Here is a 21,967-nt window from a genome sequence, read left to right as displayed (position 1 = left end):
GCCACCAACCGTGACAAAAGACCTCTGCTTCCCGCCCTTTGGGCTGCTGAAAAGAGGCCTTTGGTCCCGGTTTGTGCCACCAACCGGTACCAATGCCTCTGCTTCCCGCCCGCCGGGCTGCTGAAAAGAGACCTTTGGTCCCGGTTGGTGCCACCAACCGGGACTAAAGGTGGGGCTATATAAGCGACAGTTTAGAAATTTTGATCTCTCCCCCTCTCTCCATTCGATCCCGACGCCGCCAGGCTGCCCCGACTCCGTCTCGCCGTCTCCGTGTCCGCCTCGCCGTCGCTGTCGTCGTCCCGCGCCGCCCCCGCCTCGCGCCCCGTGCCCCGCGACGCCGCCGGCCCCTGCCCGTCGTCGCCCCGCCCCGGCCCGCGCTGCACCTCACCGTCGACCGTCGCCGCGCCGCGCCGCACCTCGTCCTCGTCGTCACCGTCGCCGTCGCCGTCTCTTTTAAAAGATTTCTTTTGGTGATATTATTGTTGAATATGCATGTTTGTATGTTCATATATATGCAAAGATCGAATATCTCAAAAGGTGAATATGCATGTTTGTATGTTCATATATATGCAAAGATCGAATATGTTCATATTATTGGTGATTTTTTTGATGATATTATTGTTGAATATGCTCCTCATGTGCACGATTTTGTTTCTCAGCTCAACTAAGATATTCCCTCCGATCAATGTTAGTTGGCGTCGAACTAGTACAAAAAAGAAGTAGTAAGAATCATGTTCCTGTGTCTGAAAATATATAGTGTCAGAAAAGCTTCTATAATATAGGATGAAGATAGTATGTGTGTACCACAATATGAATGCTTACCGAGGACGTGCATGACCCGTTGAATGCATGTGAAGTTGAAATGAACAGGGTCCAGTTGAAGAGCATCTTAGGAGCTTAAGATTGAATATGCATGTTTGTATGTTCATATATATGCAAAGATCGAATATGTTCATATTATTGGTGATTTTTTTGGTGATATTATTGTTGAATATGCTCCTCATATGCACACTTTATTTAACTATGTATGATGATGATTAATTAGTAGGACTTGTTGTTATATATGATGATGCATGATGCGAGCATGAAGAGTTATTATATATAGATGTTCAATTCTTTCGATATATATAGCGTGTCACGATTATATTGTTGTTTACACACATTTACCATATTAAAACATGAAATGTCTGACGATGGATATTGCGAGTGTGAATATTGCGGCGACTCTCGGGGTATGTGCGACATGCCTCACTTGCGAGACGATATGTTCTTCAGCATGAAGCTTGACGAGAACGGCGATATGTACCTCCCTTGCCATGCAAGAAGATATGTGTTGGAGAGGCTCGGTTTCAAGACCACGAGAGAATTGAGACGAGGAGCGCTAAGCTGAGGACTATACATGGTCACACATTTGTTATCCAAGTATTTAATTCAGTTTTTCAAACAGAATTTGGGTGTCCAAAATGGGAAGATCTTTGCAAGGCATATGGATTTCAGAAGGGAATTGAAATCACCTTCGATCTTCGTCCTGAAGATAATATGCGAGACAACATCGACATTTGGGTGATTGTCGATGATATGCTTCCTGTTTTACCTCCATGTGAGTTTCTCAACCATATTTGTCAAGTAATTTGCATTTATATTTACAAATAGTTGGTGTAGTCAACCTGTTTTCCTCTCGCAATTTACATGTCATGTGGTGTTCATCGTCTATTAAAACTTTGGTCACATGTTGCAGGTTCCTAGTTATTGGGTCATAGTTATAATTATACCATGTTACATGTTGTACAAACAACAACAACAACCCAAATTGTCCTTTGAATGATCGTAGCACATGTGGTCGTTTTGAATGGTTTATATAATGCCCACATCTTGTGGACAATTACGAAATTTTTAAGTATTTTTGAAACATTAAATTGTTACAAAATTTGGGTGGTTGTCGATGATATGCTTCCTATTTTAACTTCATGTGAAGTAATTTGCACTTATATTTAGAAATAGTTGGTGTTCATCTATATACTAAATTTGTTAAATTATAATTTACAGCTTATTTCGTTGCTTCGACTGAATTACGAAAATTAATTGACACGACACACTACACGTATGGATCACATCTAACTTGGGAGGAGAAGGACCATCTTCTCCACTTTCTTGTTGCTCGTGTTCTGGCTTCTAGGGATACCTTCCCGTATCGTTTTGGAATTGGCCAAAATTATTCATTTTACATGCCACTAGTGCATAGGTTGAGTCCAGATGACATTCGCCGAAATGTCTTGGTAAAAGTTTCCTAATTAAGTACGCTTCACTATTGCATAAATGGTGTTGATTACATTGGTAACTAGGTTATTATTATGTTCTTCAAGAGCAACTGCCACATGATGTAGTGCCTCCGTTAATGGACCCAGAAGGTCAAATGAGAATTAGAAGCCCGCTGAGGGCTGAGTTCTATGCTCCATACTTGATTAACTTCAAATCAAGATCAAAAAGACTCCAAATTGAAGCATGGTGAGGAATAAAGAAGGTCCGCAAGCCACAAGCTGGAGACCGTTGGATCTGTGTTATTCATCATGGAGCCATAGGTGTTATTCTTTTTTATGACATTATATCTAAGAGCGAGGACTAGGTCTTATGAGAGACAAGTTATTCTAGTTTATATTATTACTTGACATGATCGATTAATTAGGATGCATGATGCATATGATGACTATATATATTATGATGTTTCTCTGTTTTATTTTATGTGTATCATATGATAACTTGGTATATGATTAAGTTGATGATGAGTTGTTAGATCATCGATTAGAATACTACTAGTCGTCAACCCGTGCAGCCTGCACGGGCTAGCGATTCTGCCTAAACACATAATATTTGTAATAATGGTATGTCAATGCAATTTTGTATAGCTTTGTCTTAATTAAAAGAACTTTAGGTTTGAAAATCCTCTTGTTTTGGCATTGGTATCAATTTCTTTCGAGTGGATTGGTGATGGTTGTATATTCCATGTTTATAGAATGTTCACGGTTCTGATTTCATGAACTTAGGTACCCAAGAAAAATGACAACAACAAATCATTAAGATGGTTTAAAAAGCAAGTAAATGGCAACAATGTTCAGTGTGAGTATCAACAAAATATAGTTAAACCTGAATATGGCACCCTTTCATATTGTATTTCGTGTTCACAAAGTTATTTTTAGATTCTCTCTTATGACATGTGTTGAAAATAAGGTGAGATCCAGTTTTTAATTTATTGAAAGGAAAGTGGATGGCATCTAATGGATTAGTCCCCCTTGGAGATCACAAAGGAGTATAAGTCAGAAACATCCCTGGAGGGGCTAGCGATGGTGAGTAGTGGCTTATAAGACCCATCATGTATGCCAAAGGATAATTAATCCAATAGATTCAAGATGTTTTAGCTCATATTTTTTAATATTAGAGAAATTAAACAATTTAGTACCCTATATATGTTCTCCGAGCTAAGCATGTATGTAAAGAACGAAAATTAATTCATTAGTTTCATGACGTTTCAGCTCATATAGTTTTTTTATATAACAGACATTCTGCAGTTTAATAGAACACAATGTGAATAATTATGAATTTCTTATTTTTAGGACTATTTGTTTTGATTTTACAACACATGAGGGAACATTTATTCTCCTGTGCAAAAACTCCATGCCCAAATAAATAATCTATATTGCCTCCATTGGATAACTTCTGACTGTTCTGATTTTGATTTTATACCAACTCATTTAGCAAAAATTATGCGTTGAACTGGTTGGTCAAAAATCGTTATACATAGCACCTAGTGGAGTTTGCTTGTAAGTTCAGACACATGCAAGAATCGTGTTTATACTTTCGGAGATTTCATGATCAAGCTTGATTCCACCTAACACTGAAGTGTATAAAACGTCGATTTCAGCATGTTATAATCAGTAATATGTAAGATTACTGCCATGTATATATATATATAATTTATATTCTTAATGCAATAAAAATAAAATACCCATTATATGTATACCTTTTGAATTGAAGCATCGTATCATTGTCCTAATAATTTAGGAGCTTATGCTAATTTAGCATGAGCACGGAATTAATTTTCAGTTTACACATGTGATGCTTGTGCCTGTCAGTGCATGTGCTGAATCAGCAAAACCAACATGTTCAACCTAGTGTTAAAACGTCTAGTGCAATCAAGTGGAGGATCTTCCACATCTTTCCCTATATAGGAAGTCAAATACAGTATGCCGCATTCAGTATTTGAAAATAAGTCACATGCACATAGAAATTGGGTTTGCTTCATGCCACTACATAGATATACATTACATCAATATAGTGGCCAACGTACCAACTTAATACGGTATATTTTTGCAAATGATTTGATAGACTAAAACCTATTTAATCGAAAACGACTGGACGTACGTCGTTATGGTCATGGTTGCCTTGATCAACTCCTAGAAAAGATGGCAAATTGAGCAGAAGAATCTTAGATATAAGCCACGCCACCATGATAACCGACATGTACGTGTTGGTCGAGCCGGGCGCTGGTCCGTGGCGGCGTCCTTGGCCGTGATTAGTGTATGTGTGTGTCATGCACATAGGCTAGTATACATCACGTTGTTAGATGCATGCAGCGAGTTGGTTGCTCCGGCGCATCTTGTTGACCTTGGAGATATTTCAGGAGACGGCGATATTAGTACGTGGACATGCATGTAGGAATCAGTTGTAGTTAGCTAGTTAGCGGCCGACGTGCGTGCGTGCGTGGTGGCCGTGATGTAGGAGCTAGCTATGTGTGTGCGTTTTGGGTATAAGGATCCAACCCTGTGTACTGATATAAAAAGCATCGGTACGTGCCGAGCCAGAGTTCGAGCTCGAAGAAAAGAAACGCCGTTTGTGCGTCGGAGGAGTTTGTTGCCGGAAATTCTTGTGACCAGTGTGTCGCTCTCGTTTTTGCACCTATCATGTATCGCGTTTGTATGTGTGAGAGAGGTTCATCCGGCGTTCGTGTCGTCGGAGGCTACTCGGCGTTCATCGTTGGACCGGGTTTGACTCAACAAAGAATCAGTAATAAGAGACATTGGTTGGTTAAATAAATCGCATACTTGAAAATAACCATGAGTTCTTCTCTGCATGTCTATAATGCATCATCCCCAAATTCATCCGTGAAGAACTATAGATACAATTGTAAAAATTAAGAAGATATAATAGTAAATCTTTGAGGGTGTTGAGCACTTACCTTCGTTGACTATTGTAGTTTCTACTATTTTCACCAATAGGGCATAAGTACCAGGATTAATCTCCTCGTCTATGGAAGTCAAATGTGCTTAGCGCCGTCTACTTCATTGCAAGAAAATTACGCTGAACTCGTGCTAGCACAATGAATCTGCAAGATAGAAAAAAAGGAATAAGTGGAGATGGAGGCGAACTTGGATCTGCAAGAGAAATAATGAACATGAATCCGCAACAGAGAAAAGAAAGAATTAGTGGTCGCATTATCCTGCAGTGGCGGCCGTTATTTGTTGGGGCAACATGGGAGGTTAATGTAAGTTTGAGGGAGGGAGATGGAGAGAACAAATGCACATCGGTCTGGGGACATTTTCTATGAGAACTTGAGTTGAACGTGAGAGCTTGGGAGAGATACGTGCTAGATTTTCCTGGAGTTACGTGAGAGAATAAGAGAGTTGGTTCAGGGGAGAGAGAGATGTGTAATTACGTGGGAGAGTTTCTTAGCTATACGTGACATTGCATAATGGGAGAGGAATATTTTAATCAGACATAAGTCAGTTTTTCTATACGCGTGTGATTGAATTATGGGAGAGAGATAAGTCACATTTGAAAAAAATCTCATTGGAGAGACAAACCATAAGTTTTTTTCCTCTGAGTCAATCTAAATCGTAATAATTTGATCCCACCAGATCAACGGCTCGTAAAATCTAATTAACGTGGGAATTTGTAGGGAGTCTCTAATTAGTAGAAAGTATAGATATAGATTGTCATTCGACGAAAATGATATGAAATGATATAGTGTAAAAAAGATGTAAACCATTGTGATCAGTGATCCTATTGTCATTCGACGAATACTATTGCCACGGGGACCCTCGACACCTGCTACGACTTCCTGGGGGTCACCAACGTAAGGGTGCCCGCCGTCTCCCTGGTGTTCGGCGGCGGCGCCGTCGTGGTGCTCGACCCGCCGGCCGTCATGCTCGGGGGATGCCTGGCCTTCACTGCCACCTCCTCGGACCTGGCCCTCGGCTTCATCGGCAATGTGCAGCAGCAGACGCTCGAGGTGCTCTACGACGTCGCCGCCGGGGGCGTCGGCTTCCGCCGTGGCGCCTGTTAGTCATTTAGTGTTCGTCGGCGACATAATCCCGTTGTCATTTGCCTTCTCTGTATATCGCTAGGGAATTAAAGAGCCATGCATGCATCGTGTGCTTGGCCGTCGAATCTCGTTCTCGTAGCTTATGTAGTAGAAGTAGGCTTGCTACCAGCATGAGTTCATGGGATGAGACGAGCTCCAGTAATAATCGTGGTAGATGTAGGGGTTGATCAGGAGCTAGTAGCTTTGGAAGGTCAGCGTGAAAAATGTTGCAAGCTTTGTACACCGCCAAACAATGTCTCTTGTGCACTCTAGTGCAGCTTGTTGTGTATGAATATGTGAACAAACAGTGCGTCTCGCTTGATTTATTGTATTTGTGGACATTTGCATTTGGATTACCTTGTCTTTGGTATGTGATGATATCTTTCCCCTGGATAGAATATATTTCTGCAGGGTTCTAGATCTAATCTCTACCTCATTTTATATACATATATCTATATCTATACCTCTATACCTACTAATAAAGCAAGGTGGTATTCTTTGTTTCGTCCCGTTTAACTGATTTACATTCTATTTAACATACAATAAGCGAGGTGATATCTATATCTATATCTATATCCACTAATAAAGCTAGATGATATTCTTGGTTTCGTTCCGTTTAATTGATTTATATTCTATTTATAACATATAATAGACGAAGTGATACTAAAGGGCTGAACGATTCGAGTGTATGCGATGCTGGGCTGGGTCAAGTCGAGCAGGCTCACTTAGCCGGACGGGCTAACTTAGGCCCATTATTTACACCGTGTAGTTTTTTAACTCTCAATGACCAGCAGATCGATCCCAGCCCCATTTGTTCAATACCCCTAAAAAAACTAGGTTTGCTTAATAAGACGAGCACTACAACAACCGGGAGTACTAAGTATCGGTCCAGAACCAACCGTCTTCATCGCCACCGCCGCCCTCTGCACTGGTCACCTCACCCCAAGCTCACGCCAGATCGAGGGACGAAGCTCACGCCAGATCGAGGGACGACAAGGTCTCATAGTGGGAGACGAGCATTAGGGCGGTTTAGCTTCGGCATCGGAGTTGGCGTACGGGGCAGGTCTTGGCAGGCTTCATGCTGCGCGTGCTCCTGTTCTTTGCCGGCGTGAAGTTGCTCTTTCTACTCCATGCCTAATGTTGGTTTATAGCCTCCTTTATTCTTAATCATTGTAGGTTTGTTTTGATTGCCACCTTTACGCCAATGGCTGCTCCATCAGACATGACATTTTTTATTTAGGTTGCATGTCCCTCTTCCAACAGTGAGCCACATAATTGTGATTCAAGTTATTGCACAAATGTTAACATTGTAGGAGTATCTTTTTTATCCTGTGATTAATTAATGAATTTATGTTTGCTTAGTCCTTATTTTTTTTATCTATATGTTCAAACCAGGAGAGATGGATTAATTTATTGACTGAGATCGCTTACAAGCAACTTCTCTTTAGACATGAAAGGCAATGTACATAAAATTTGTCGAACAATTAGAACACGGATACCCGTTGCAACGCACGGGCACATGTGCTAGTAATAATAAAGTGACGGCCTTTTTTGGTCGTACGTCGTCATGTAATTTTTGTCTTCTCGCTCCTCCAGTTTGGGGCGTTGTTGCAACTGCGTAGGTCAACGGGCCAGAATTTTTATTACGGGCCAATAAAAAAGTTCAACCTCACGACCTACCCTTTCCTCCCTTGCGGCTGTAGCAAACAGAGTGAATTAATAGTACCATCCCGGCACTTTACATCAAATCCTAGCAACACATACATGTTCAAAATTGCAACAACCACCAAGCCGACAAGCCAATGGAAAAAGGGTGAAATACCGCCAATCAAAGAGGATGCGCATGAATCCAACAAAAAGCAGCAGTATAGAAAGCTCAAGACATAGCAGACAGAATACAAAAAAGATTGAAGATTGATAGTGCCAGCCGGAAGGCCTGTTGTGACACCGCTGCGTTAGACTGCCTCGCAGGCAGGCAGGCTGCCTCCGCGTGCACAGGCTGGCCGCCAGGAGCCCCATACACAACAGGTCAACGAACGCGAAGGAGCGTCTCCAATCACGGCCGCTAGATCTGGCGAGCAATCTATTCATCACTGCACACCATGGCAGACAACAGGTGGCCGGATATGGGAGGTGGCGCTCGCCGGTGGAAGCGACGGCAGTCCGATTAGATGGCCGACGCAGGGGGTCGAGCACCAGGGAAAACGAAGGAGATGGTGGGGGTTAGACATATTTACTAGTGATTTATTAAGAAAATCTGATGTGGTTGCTGCAAAAATGCTACATGGGCGGGACTGCTACGTAAACTTGTGGACCCTTTCTTAAATAATCTCCACGAGCCCCTTAGGCCTTGTTTGGTACTAGTGTTTTTTAGAAGATTGATGGGGATAATCCCCCAAGGAATTGGGTGAAACCCCAACCTTCACCCAATCCCTTCAAATCCCCATTTATCCCCAATACACTAGATAGGGGTAGTGTATTGGGTATTGAGAAAAATGCACTACAATTTGGGGATTTGAGGGGAAATGTGGGGATGAAACATGTCAAATACACTAGAACCAAATGGTGTTATGGGATATGTGGGGATTGAGGGGTTTGACCGGAATAATCCCCATAAATTCCCTAAAATACACTAGTACCAAACAAGGCCTTAGGATGGGATCCTCCCCTCCTCCTTCATTCAATTAAAAAGCTACCAAATCAGCATCAACCCGTAACTTTAAGTAATTGTCCATCGATGTAGCATTTCTCGTGGTTGCTGTGCAATTTTAATAACAATAATGATACACCTACAAAAACTTAGAAAGATTAATTAACCTTTCAAACTAATTCCCCCCCCTCCCTCTAATTTTCAATGGGGGTGGGGCCCTTATCCCTCTATTACCGATCATAATCTTTCATGTGAGTTTGTATGTAAAATCTGTATGTAAACCTTTGTAGGTGTAGCATTACTCTTTTTGTAACAAGATTTTCTACAGTAGTTATGGTAAACAATTTTATGGAGTAAGTTTTTTGTGCAAAAAGTTTATGGCAACAATAATGGAACAACATTTACGAGCATCTCTATACCATATTAAGGTACACATAGGAGCTTAGATAACCAAATATGACTGTATATCGAATACCACATTATAAGAGGTAAACATGTATGTATGGAGTCTCCGGCAAAAAAAATATATTTGTATGGAGTCCTATATGCATGGCGTAGATGTGATTTAATGAACATAGTCTTTCCAATTGAAAATTAAACTATAGTTACAAAATATTGAAACCCTGCATGGTATTTCCCTCCATTCCTTTATGTAAGGTGTATAATTTTTGGTACGGTGATCAAGTCATATAATTATAGAGGTGTTAGGATAAAATTACCCTTGACAAATTTATTCATTAGTGGCAAGTAAATCAATGAGTCTAGGAAAGTAAGAGATACATGCAATCGAAAGTGAGAGATATTTTCTTATACAATTAGAGATACAGGCAATCATGAGAGTGATGTTTTTCTTTTTCTGGATGGTTAATAAGGGAATTAGAAGGATTTACAAGAAATGCATATTATATTATGAAATTTTATGAAAAAACAAATACGCCTTATATAAAGGAATGGTGGGAGTATGATACTACACGAACTCATGTGAAATATATCTACGACACTTATCTTCATGAACACATGAACCCTGTTTCCACGCGAGGGTAGGACAAACGTTGTCATACAAGTTCTTATTGCAAGCACATATGACTATATACGGATACATGCCTATATTATATTGATGAATTGAAGCTATTTCTATATCACTCTAGTGTGTAACTGTTACATGATTGATGGCATCTCAATCATTATCCATCACGGGTCCACATGTCTACGCTTTTCATATACTGAATCTTGTGAACTTACTATTGATGTTGCTACTGTAACAATCACAACAAAACTGTTGTTGTTACCATTATCGTTACTATTACTATTTAGCTGTGCTACTAAAATATTTGCTGCAGAGAGGTATCAAAGATGTGGTTGAATTGATAGCTCAGCTGCTAAGACCAATAAATATTCTTTGGCTCTTCTTGTGTCGAATCAATAAATGAGGGTGTAATACTACATGCAAAGACTATTGTGGTCCCCTATACTTGTGGCTTATTAGTCTTCCTCCAACCTCAGCAATCCTATTGACTCCTCGTCCGGTTCCGCATCCTCCGCCCCAACATAGCCAACATCTGTGATCTCCGGATCTTCGATTGTGTTCCCATCAAGCTCTCCCACGCTGAGTACAACTTTCACTCATGGAAGACGTTCTTCAAACTCCTCTCTATGGGACGCACGACTTCGATTAGCTTGTCATCGACACCACCCTCATCTAGCGGTTCTTCCTCACTGTCTCGTCAGTCATCTTGCACACGGTTGTTCACGGACAACAAGATTCAACGGACCATCTTCTTGCAGCAAGAGTTTTTTGGTTGTCACCAAAATGACTCCACTATTGACACCTACTACCTGTGCCTCAAGACCTTCTTTGACCTGCTTAACGACATCGGGTTCAAGGCTGGTGATGAGCTTCTTCTCTCCACCTTCATCGCCGACCTCAAGGAGGATTCCAACAATGCTGCTTCTAACCTCACCCTCATGGTCATCCCCACATACGAGCGTGAGGTGGCCTATCTTCACCTCGAGCAACGACAGATGAAAAATGTGCGCATCCGCGTCGTCCACACCGCCCTCGCCACCAGGCTCTCCTGCGGCGCCCCCATCCTACCGCCTCCCGCATCATTCCATTCGCTCCCTAGGCGCCCGCGATTCCTCACCCCCACCACCGCAGTAGGAGCAACCATGCAACAACATCGGGGCAACCGTTGTCGTGGCTGTGGCGGCCAGCCACACAACAACGACGGCAACCAGCCATGAACCGCCAACCCGCACCCCACGCCTCCCTGGAGCAGCAGCCATAACCCTTGGGTAGGGGTGGTGTATGCCTATACCATGCCAGTGCCGCGTCCGCCCGTCCCTGATATGTATCCAACGTATATATTAATTTTTGATTGCTTCATACTATTATATTATTAATCTTGAATACTTTATATGCAATAGTATGCTATTTTATATCATTTTTTGACCTAACATATTAATCCAGTGTCCAGTGCCAGTTCCTGTTTTTTGCGTGTTTTTGACTTTTGTGGAAAATCAAAACCAAACGAAGTCTAAATATGATGAAACTTTACGGTGATAGTTTATGGACCAAAAGAGACCCTAGAAGCTTCGGAAGGGATCTAAAAGATCCACAAGGGAGCGACAAGCCTCAGGTGCGCCTCCTGGGGGTAGGACATGCCCGCGAGATCATGGGCCCCTCGTTAACCCTCCTCACTCTACAGAGCCACCCGAAACACTTTTTCTGCCACCGCAAGTCTTTGTCCGTCACAATCCTATCTGGAGACATTTTCCGGCACCCTGCCGGACGGGGAATCGATCACGGAGGCCTTCTATATCAACCTTGATGTCAATGATGATTTGTGAGTAGTTCACCATAGACCTATGAATACATAGCTAGTATCTAGATGACTTCTTCTCTCTCTTTGATCTTCAATACCATGTTCTACGTGATTCCTACGATGATCTATCCAAATCTTTTCTTCGGTGTGTTATTTGGGATCCGATGAATTATGCGGTTATGATCAGTTTTTCATTGAAAGTATTTGAGTCTCCTCTGACCTTTATTATGCACGATCTTTATAGCTTTGTAGTTTTCTCTGATCTATCTGTTTGGTTTGACCATCTAGATTGATTAATCTTCATTGAGATTGGTGCATTATAGTGGGTTCAATCTTAGAATGCTATATATCTGAGTGATGGAAGAGGACAAGACACGTATTTGTATTGTTGCCACTAAGGGTCAAACGATGGGTTTATTCATATTGATTGGGTTTACTTTGTCTGTGTCATGCCTTCTTGCTTCAAGCATTACTCTATTCGCATGAACTTAATACCTAGAGAGGCAAACATATAAGTGATGGAGTATAGTAGTAGATGCAGAATCGTTTTGGTCTACTTGTTTATTAGACGTGATGCCTATATAAATTATTATTGCCATGAATAATATCATAACTATGCATTTTTTCTATCAACTACCTAACAGTATTTTTTCTACGCATCTTATGCTTTGCTTTCGAGTGAGAAGCCTCATGTGAAAACTATGGCTTTCGGGTCTACTTAATCCTATTGCTAAGAGCCAAAATACATTGTTGCACTTATTTACTTTTTATTTGTTTTTACTTTTTATATATCTATCTTTACAAAAATTAATCTTTTCGACTAACGAGTTCAAGGGGATTAGCAACCCTCTTGCCTACGTTGGATGCAAGTGTTTGGTGTGTAGATGCTAACGACGAGAGTTTGTCTTGATTCTTCTATTGATTCGATAAACCTTAATTCTCACTGAGTAAAATACTTAAGGATACTATATTTGCTTCACCCTTCCTTTTCGGTAAAAATCCCAACGCAGCTCACAAGTAGCAGCCCCAACATCCTCAGCCCGTGTACGGCGGCTCATTAGGCCCTCTTCAAACTGATTAAAAAAAGTTTTTGAATGGAAAAATATCTGAAAAATCCAAAAACTATTCGTGACTTACAAAATAGTTTATTCATTCATAAAATATTCACTGATTCAAAAAGTGATAATGCATTAATTTTTTTGGCTAAATTGAAAAAATATTCGTGAAATCAAACAAATGATAGTGAATTTCAAAAAATGTTGCACTATTTTCCATAAAAATGGCTGCCGATTCAAGAAAATTGTTTAGAAAAATGTTTGCAAGTAGTATAAAATATTCTTCATTTTAGAAAATGTTCAAAAATTTGTATAAGTGTTCATGAATTTGAAAAATGTTCATGATTTGAAATATGTGCAGTAGTTTCAAAAAATGTTCATGATTTCACAAATTCTTCATCATCTCACGAAATTGAGTGTTATAGTGTCTCTCAGTGATGCATCAAAATGTCGTGATGGCCATTGGACATTATGATTTTTCTTTCTCTTTGTAATGCATGGGCCCTTTAGCTATAAGTGATAGAAAAATGTTTCACACAGGAGATCCCTGCCTGGACCGGCCCATGCAATAGAAACCTCTTATACTGCATTATGCACGCTTAGAAAAGACACACATTTTCCGTTTTTTATTTTTTGTCTTCCTATTCTGACTATGTTTTCTATTTTAAATAATTCGAGACTTCAAAATAATAACAAAAAAATTCAAAAATTAAAATTTTTATGTAAAATGTTTGTGGATTCAAAAAATGCTTGCTACTGTTAGAAAATCTTTGCATATTAAAAAACAATTCGTAATTTGAAAACCAAGTAATTGTCAGAAAATCCAAAAATGTTCACGATTTTTCAGAAAAGTTTGCATATTAAAAATGTTAATAAAATGAACAAAATTTCGACAATTCAAAAAAGTTCTTGTATTAATAAATATACTATGTTTGTGATATTCAAAAAAGTTCATGTACACTGGTTCACGGAGAGTTCATGATATTCAAAAAACTCTCCGTGACTTACAAAATAGTTTATGGCCTCATGAAAATGTACACTTGTTCCAAAAATGATCATACATTTCAAGAAAAATCGTGAATTTCAAAAATCGTTTGACTAATTTCCACAAAAAATGTCTGTTGCTTTTAGAATTTTTCATCAATTTAAGAAAGATGTTTATTCTGTTTTTCTAATTTAAAGAAATGTTTCAAATTGTATAAAATGTTCATTATTTTCGAAAATGTTCAAAAATACATAAAGTTGTTCGTGAATTTAAAATATTTTGATGATTCCAAATATGTTCACGAGCTTAATTCAGGATTTTAAAAAATTGTTCATTATTTCATGAAAATGAGAATGATATTTTATCTCGGTGATGCAGCAAAATATGGTCATAGTCATTCTTTCTCCTGTTGCAACGGACATGCCGTTTTGTTAGTATAGGCATATAAAAATTCGACAAGTGCGGACTCTTCTTTCATCAACAATGCTACAACTACAGACTGATTTTTACGGAATCGTTTTATGAACAGGCGTGGAGCGAGGTAGAGCAATTCCTGCCATGAAATCACGGGAGGTGGAAAGATTTGCATCAGCCTGCAACTAACACGTCCCTCCATAAGGCTAATCCGTAAGAAAGATCCCGTAATTCTAGCATTATTGCTCATCCATCCATGCTCTACGTGGTCACATGCAAACCAACCCCGTCAGAGGAAAACGTTCCGTGAAAGAAAAGTTTAATGAGAGGAAACCATTGATTTGAGAAAAAAATCGTAGCTTGTCGATAGATTCAATCAGTTTGATGGATCAGTCTAGTGGTGCACACCATATATATGTCAGCCTCCTGTGGTCGTTGGATTGCTTTGTAGTGATAGAAAATGATGTGATGCTTATCCCAGATTGCTTGAATTTGGTTTCACATGTTTTGCATGTAACCAAAGAAGTTTAATTGGTCGTCAAAAAGGGGCGTTGCATGTATAATGACTATGCATCTGTACGCTGCACGCGTCATTTACTTACGTTTTTCTGCCGCCTATATACGACCACTTTCTAGTTTGGACACAAGCCAAAATAGACATTGGTGTATCTTCTCTCTATACTATAGTTAGAGTATGCTCATCTAGTTTCTCATTATCTGTGTCGTATCACATTGGATTTGTAGTATGACGATGCAAATCCAGCGTACGTGGAAAGACGTGATCGAATTTTCTATGGTTAATATCTCAATTTTCACACACAAGTCGTATGCGACAAACGTTTCGCTCTTTGAACTAAGCTGGCGTACTTGGTACTCTGACGTCATATCATCTTTTAGATATGATCATGGGTTAATGGCCATGGCAGATAATTAAGCAGACCACAGTACTAGAATCTAGTTTTGTTCAGAGTTTTAAATCTGTGCCGAGTTCGCTCTATCAACTCGTAAAGTTTATATCTACTGAGTTTGATTTAAAATTGGACTCGACAGTGATAACCAAGTGGGTAGACTTCATATTTTGCCTAGTTCTAATGAAAAACAACTCGACAAACAAAATAAACTCGGTAGAAGCTAAAGCTCGTCGAGTTCTGAAAAAAAAACTCGGCAAAGTCTAATAGATGGGCCCCGTTGTCGAGCAGGCCACAGAGCCGTGACAACGGTCTATCTTTTCTCAGTTTGGGCTAACTAAGACCCACAAATATCTTCTCATTTACATTTTCTAAATTCAGAATTCAGCTAAAAGAAATTCGGCAATCATTTTACTCTTTTATTATGTTTGTATGGAATTGCAGGGGTTACCGCTTTGCCTTGTCCCTGATAGAATTAACTCGGTGAAGAGTGATCCCTCGTCTACCGGAGGACACATAGTGGTTATTAATTATTTTTATTGTTATATTTGCTAGCTACTACATGTACACTTATCTAGGGCATATAAATTAATATGAAACGAAAACAATATAAGATAGCATTCTATTTTTGTATAGATATAATATATGTGTACAGTTTATATAGACAAAGATAAAGAAAAAGAAAATGAATCAAATTTTAAAATAGAAATAAATTATTAGTTGAAAATTGCTATCGTTTATTACAAATGTATATATTTGTTGAAATATTTGCAAATGCAAGCTAGTTTGTTAGTTACTTTTCCTCCTTTCCGGTTTATAGGACTCAAGTCTAAAAATTGCACCAGACTGTTAAGAAAAAGAAATCTAACATCAATGAGTCAATAGAAGATTTCTAGAAAAATCCAAGCGGTTTTGTATGTAATTTAGATAGGACCATTTAGAAACAAAAAAATATTAAAAGGTCTGATATTTCACATCTTACTTTTGGCCGTATTTTGGTAATTTTACTGGAGTTCTATAGGGTGTCTTCTTTTAAGAAATTCATTTTGACTCGTTTTGTTTGAACTCCCTTAGATGAAAACGAAATGTTGTGGCTTTTTGAACTAAAGCAAGAACACTTCTTTTGGATTGGAGGGAGTAGGAAACTAGGAATGGAATCCTATTCCACTATAGGATTAATTCCTGTCTTTCATATTTTAAAGGAAAAAATTACCTCAAAACAATTGGAAAAAAGAGAAGCAATTTTTTTATGTATGGTGGCAGCTCGCATGCATGGTGGCAGGTACGTACCCTTTCATAATATGTCTTTTTTATATATGAGGTGTCGGGTTTTCTATGGCATTGACGTGACTACTTTTTAGTTTTTTTTCAAAAAGGAAGATTGCCTCTGGCTATGCATGCAACCATATTATTAAGTGAAGTCTCCAGAAAGTATGCAGTTCATTACAAAAAAAGAAACAAAAGTAGTTGTAAAAAATGAACAAAACCACAACGGGCCAAAATAAGACTAGATGCATCTACACCTGTCCTACTGTTGGACCTTCATCCAAACCAGCTATATGTATCCCGTGCTACCGTCTTTCAACGGTCGCACCCAAAAGTCATATACCCCTTGGCTTCCGCACACTGAGTAATGGTCACGTACGGATTCCTAATGTAGCTCTGTAGGTGACCGACAACAAATATGTAATGTTCTATCTGTTAAAAATTACATCATTTTGGCAGTTTCATATGACTCAAATTAATAAGCACACTCTGGTTCAAAAATGGGCCTCTACTTTAGGCTTCACCGCGTTTAACCAAGTCCCAAATAAGGTATCAATGCTACTAGGTGGACTAACATTAAAGCCCACATGCACTATGCTCCAAAGTAGTCTGGCTAGTGGGCAATCGATAAAGAGATGTCGGACTGACTCATCGTGATCATAAAAGAAACACCTTTTGCTACCCTCCCAATGATGTTTTTTACGAGGTTTTCTTTAGTCAAGATCACTTCCGTGTGGACAAACCACATATTTTTATTTAGAGGCACCTTAATTTTCTAGATGTACGTTGGCTTCACTCAGAATGTCACTGTTTATCAAATCAATATACATTAACTTCATTGAGAATACCACTGACACTGAAAGTCTTCAGTGTAGTGTATCTGGCACAAGATGTACCCATCTATCCCATCACTCGCCTACTGGTTATAGAATTGTACTGACCAAAACCTTTTTCCGTTGTACATTATTGTAAAGAGTATACTGGATGGGCAGTGGCGTGTCCGCTAGCCATGTATCCCTCCAAAACCTAGTGGTATTGTCGTTCCCAATCATGAATTTGGTCCTATAGAAAAAGCTACCTTGATATGCATCAACCCTTTTCAAAACGGTGAATCATTCGGGAATACCATTACTTGTGCGGGTTTTTTGGACTGTAGTTATTTTATATATAGATATGCCCTTTTCTTACTTCTTATTGTGTTTTGCTTACCTTTTTGGCACAAGTGTCTTTTCATTGTATAGAAGGGTTTTTTCTTACTTCTCTCTTTTCTTTTCGCTTGCATTTTTGGCACAAGTGCCTCTTTGCTTCCCTGGCTGGTCCTACATCATGAAAGAACAACTGCTTTTTTGTTGTATAGAAATTACTTTTTCTCACTTTTCATTGTGTTTTTGCTTACCTTTTTGGCACAAGTGCTATTTCATTGCATAGAAGTTTTATTTCTCACTTCTCTCTTTCCTTTTCTTGCCTTTTCGGCACAAGAGCCCTTTTTCTTACCTGGCTGGTCCTACATCATGAAAATAACTTAATTTTCTTGTAGAGTTATTTTTCTTGGTCCAAAATAATTTATTAAAATAATTAGAGATAAAAATTAGGGACGTCTGTAGCTGTTAGTATGGGTAGAGAGTTATTTTCGATGGAAATTTTTTTATCTCCTATGAAGGATTTGACATCTCTTTTCCTATACGAATTGAGATATATGACATTGTCATCTCTTAAGATTTTCTTATGCATATCCAATGATCAAAAGGAGGCCTTGAACTGAGATTATTCTGTCATACTTTGCAATGAACAAAACTGAAAATTATTCATGTGATGTCCAATAATACATGTGCGATTATCACATGGTTTTGACATACCCGGCGACAGGTATGGTTAGCTATCGTATTTGCAATCATACTTCGTGACGACATTCTGTAGTGGACCAAATTGTAATAACACAGTAACGTTAAGGACCAGAGATAAATAGAGTGGGATTATAAATCCCCCGCAAGTCCGCAACCCAATTAACCAACCACTCAATCTTGTTTCATAACTAAAGATGTTCAACATAACATAGCTGAAAAAGTGTTCGATGGCCATGCACGGAAACAAGAGTTGTACGCGGAATGAGTACCACGCAGGTGATATCTCTATCGATAACCCGTTCATACGCAGCTACAACGACGGCAGCGTCGAGCGTTTCCTGCGCAGTCCATTCGTGCCGGCATCCTCGGATCATGGCAGCAACCGAGGGGTCGCTACGAGGGACGTCGTTGTCGACAAGGCCACTGGCGTGTCTGCGCGCCTGTTCCTACCGTCCCGCTCCGGCAGGACTCGGCTTCCCCTCGTCGTGTACATCCACGGCGGCTCCTTCTGCACGGAGAGCGCCTTCTGCCGGACCTACCACCGCTACGCGACGTCCCTCGCCGCCAGCGCCGGGGCCCTTGTCATGTCAGTAGAGTACCGGCTAGCCCCGGAGTTCCCCATACCCGCGGCCTACGACGACGCGTGGTCCGCGCTCCAGTGGGCGGCCTCCTTCTCCGACCCGTGGCTCGCCGACTACGCCGACCCAGCGCGCACGTTCATCGCCGGCGACAGCGCCGGGGGCAACATCGTATACCACACTGCGGTGCGCGCCAGCCACCAAAACAACTATGACTTGATGGACATCGAGGGGCTGATCATGGTGCAACCCTACTTCTGGGGAACCGAGCGGCTGCCTTCCGAGCTCGTCTGGGAGGACGGCACCACGGCATTCCCGCCGTACGCGGTGGACGCGCTCTGGCCGTTCGTGACCGCCGGCAAGGCAGGCAACGACGATCCCCGGATCGACCCTCCCATCTCAGAGATCGCGTCGCTGGCCTGCAGCCGCGTTTTTGTGGCCGTGGCCGGGAATGACACCCTGCGAGACCGTGGGTGCCGGTTGGCAGACCGCATGCGCGACAACTACTCCGTGCCGTGGATGATCGGTTGCCCCCGTGAGGTGACGGTGGTGGAATCGGAGGGCGAGGAGCACGGCTTCCACCTCTACAGCCCGTTGCGTGCGAGTAGCAAGATGCTCATGCAGAGCATAGTGCACTTCATAAACAAGCCCACGTCGACGCCTGCTCCTATGGTGCTGGGCATGCCTACGAGGCCGTATAAGGACGTATTTGGGTATGGGATAGCCATGAAATCTTGGAACACCGTTACTCCTGCACCCTCTAGTACGCCACGTAATAATCATTCCATCAAAGTTGGAGGGGTATATGGTAAGAAAAGCTATAGGTCGTCATTCTTAGGCCGAATGCAGCGTAGCAACACTAGTCAGAAGGAGACATTATCTGCAGCTGTTCCGTCGGTTTCTTTGTTCAAGAACCTCTTCTAGCGCCGGGATGAATACTCGTCTCCCTTGGATGATATCTAGCAAATAATCATGGCCTAAATGTCTGAATAATAAAGGAGAGAGGTGTGAAGGAGGTGTGCATCCATAGACACCCCCTCCCTCCATAAAATGTAGAAGGGGAAACGTATACTCACCTCGTATTATATATTTAAGACCGTCGTACGTATGCAATACGAAATGAATATACGTATGACGGTCTGTAATGTATAATTATGTATAATATGAGATGGGTATATGTTTTTCTTCTACGTTTTCTGTATCTAAGCTTATATTCTCTACAAATAATATCTGCAAAATTGTGTTCATGTGATTGTAATAAAAAATTCATATTATATAAACGGGACTATTTACCCATAGCTTGAGATATTCCTAAGGGCCTTTTTGATTCACAGGATTCCAAAAATGTGGTAATAGGAAAAGGCACATAGGATTGAGATAAATGTACCGGATTTTGGTTTTCTTGATTGTATCCTAGGAAAAACAAAGGGTTCTTTCAAAGTGGTTAGAATGGATGCCAAAATTCCTATGGAATGTCCCACAAAAGAATCCTTACGAAAAATTCCTATTGGATTCATTTCTATGAATGAAACAATCAGCATAGGAAATACTCCTAAGAATTTCAACCCTTCAAAATTCCTATGAAAATCCTTTGAATCAAAGGATCTCTAAGGCTGCTAATAGTGGAGAGTAACATATAGTAGTATCATGCATATGTTACTATTGTATGATACTACCTTCATAGTGCATATAATGTAGTATGAAGGTAGTATCATGCATACGTTACTATTGTGAAGATAAATGTACTGCATAGCACGTGCTTCACCTGCATCTTTTATGTGATATTTGTTAGTGTAATTTTGCATATCTCTTGTGCTATTGAATACATATGACGTCTCAGCTCCACATCCCATCTTCCACCTCGTACCCGAAACTTACACACATGACTCCATCCTTTCTCAGAATACGTCTATAATTGGCATACGTTGGAGGAGGAAAGGCATGATCCTACAAGGCAAATTTATTATCATATTATAAAATAAGAAAATAGATGGAGGGGATTTTTTTACAACATATATAGAACCCGGCTTCATTGTCAATTACATATTTATTAAACTTTATTAAATAAGGTTATTACATTCAACACATCTGTTACCTGAAATGAGAATAAAAGGCATGCACCAAAGATAAAACTGATGCACCCGTGATCGTATTACTGGGTTGTCGTCTACATCAACTAACAAAGCCTGAGAACAAATTACCAAGAGGATGTACCCAGAGTTCGTATTACCAAGTTCGCCCCTCCATTTGCAGCGGTAAAAACAAAGTTCGAGTTTAGTAGATTTTGAAGTACAGTTGCTTGTAAGACACTAGAGCATGTGACTTCCATAAAAACTAAACAACTTGCAACAAGTAAAGGATGAAGAGGAAATGATCATACGCATGGAGGTGTATTCATGGGTTTGGATTATTGTCCTAGTCATACATGTTTGTTTGTGGGGGTTCGAACGGAATGTTCTTAGACCACTTAGGGACGAGTTGTTTTTTCACCGCCAAGTGCTAGAATAAATGTTATGTCCAAGCTTCGAGGTATCCGACGGATAAAGCTTGGAAGTTTCGACCCAGAATCTGTTGGAATTATGCACTAGAGGCAATAATAAATATAGTTGTTATTATAATTCCTGTATCAAGATAATCATTTATTATCCATGCTATAATTGTATTGAATGAAGACTCATTTACATGTGTGGATACATAGACAAAACACTGTCCCTAGCAAGCCTCTAGTTGGCTAGTCAGTTGATCAAAGATAGTCAGTGTCTTCTGATTATGAACAAGGTGTTGTTGCTTGATAACTGGATCACGTCATTAGGAGAATCACGTGATGGACTAGACCCAAACTAATAGACGTAGCATGTTGATCGTGTCATTTTGTTGCTACTGTTTTCTGCGTGTCAAGTATTTGTTCCTATGACCATGAGATCATATAACTCACTAACACCGGAGGAATACTTTGTGTGTATCAAACGTCGCAACGTAACTGGGTGACTATAAAGATGCTCTACAGGTATCTCCAAAGGTGTTCGTTGAGTTAGTATGGATCGAGACTGGGATTTGTCACTCCGTGTGACGGCGAGGTATCTCGGG

The 21,967-nt window shown here is 40.3% G+C and overlaps 1 protein-coding gene across 1 annotated transcript; it reads left to right on the top strand.

Annotated features, from left to right (window-relative positions):
- Window positions 1-18,529: 18,529 nt before the first annotated feature.
- LOC123408035 (2-hydroxyisoflavanone dehydratase-like) lies at window positions 18,530-19,804 on the top strand. Its single transcript, XM_045101253.1, has one exon. The coding sequence runs from the start codon at window positions 18,530-18,532 to the stop codon at window positions 19,802-19,804; it is 1,275 nt and encodes a 424-aa protein (XP_044957188.1).
- The last annotated feature ends 2,163 nt before the right edge of the window (window positions 19,805-21,967 follow it).

This window comes from Hordeum vulgare, chromosome 7H, assembly GCF_904849725.1.
Source record: "Hordeum vulgare subsp. vulgare chromosome 7H, MorexV3_pseudomolecules_assembly, whole genome shotgun sequence".
NCBI classification, from domain to species: Eukaryota; Viridiplantae; Streptophyta; class Magnoliopsida; order Poales; family Poaceae; genus Hordeum; species Hordeum vulgare.
The sequence above is the reverse complement of the archived record's forward strand: the minus strand, read 5'-3'. Positions and strand labels throughout refer to the sequence as shown.

Coding starts and splice junctions, on each gene's coding strand:
- LOC123408035 (XM_045101253.1), top strand. CDS start 18,530: ATGGCCATGCACGGAAACAAGAGTTGTACGCGGAATGAGTACCACGCA.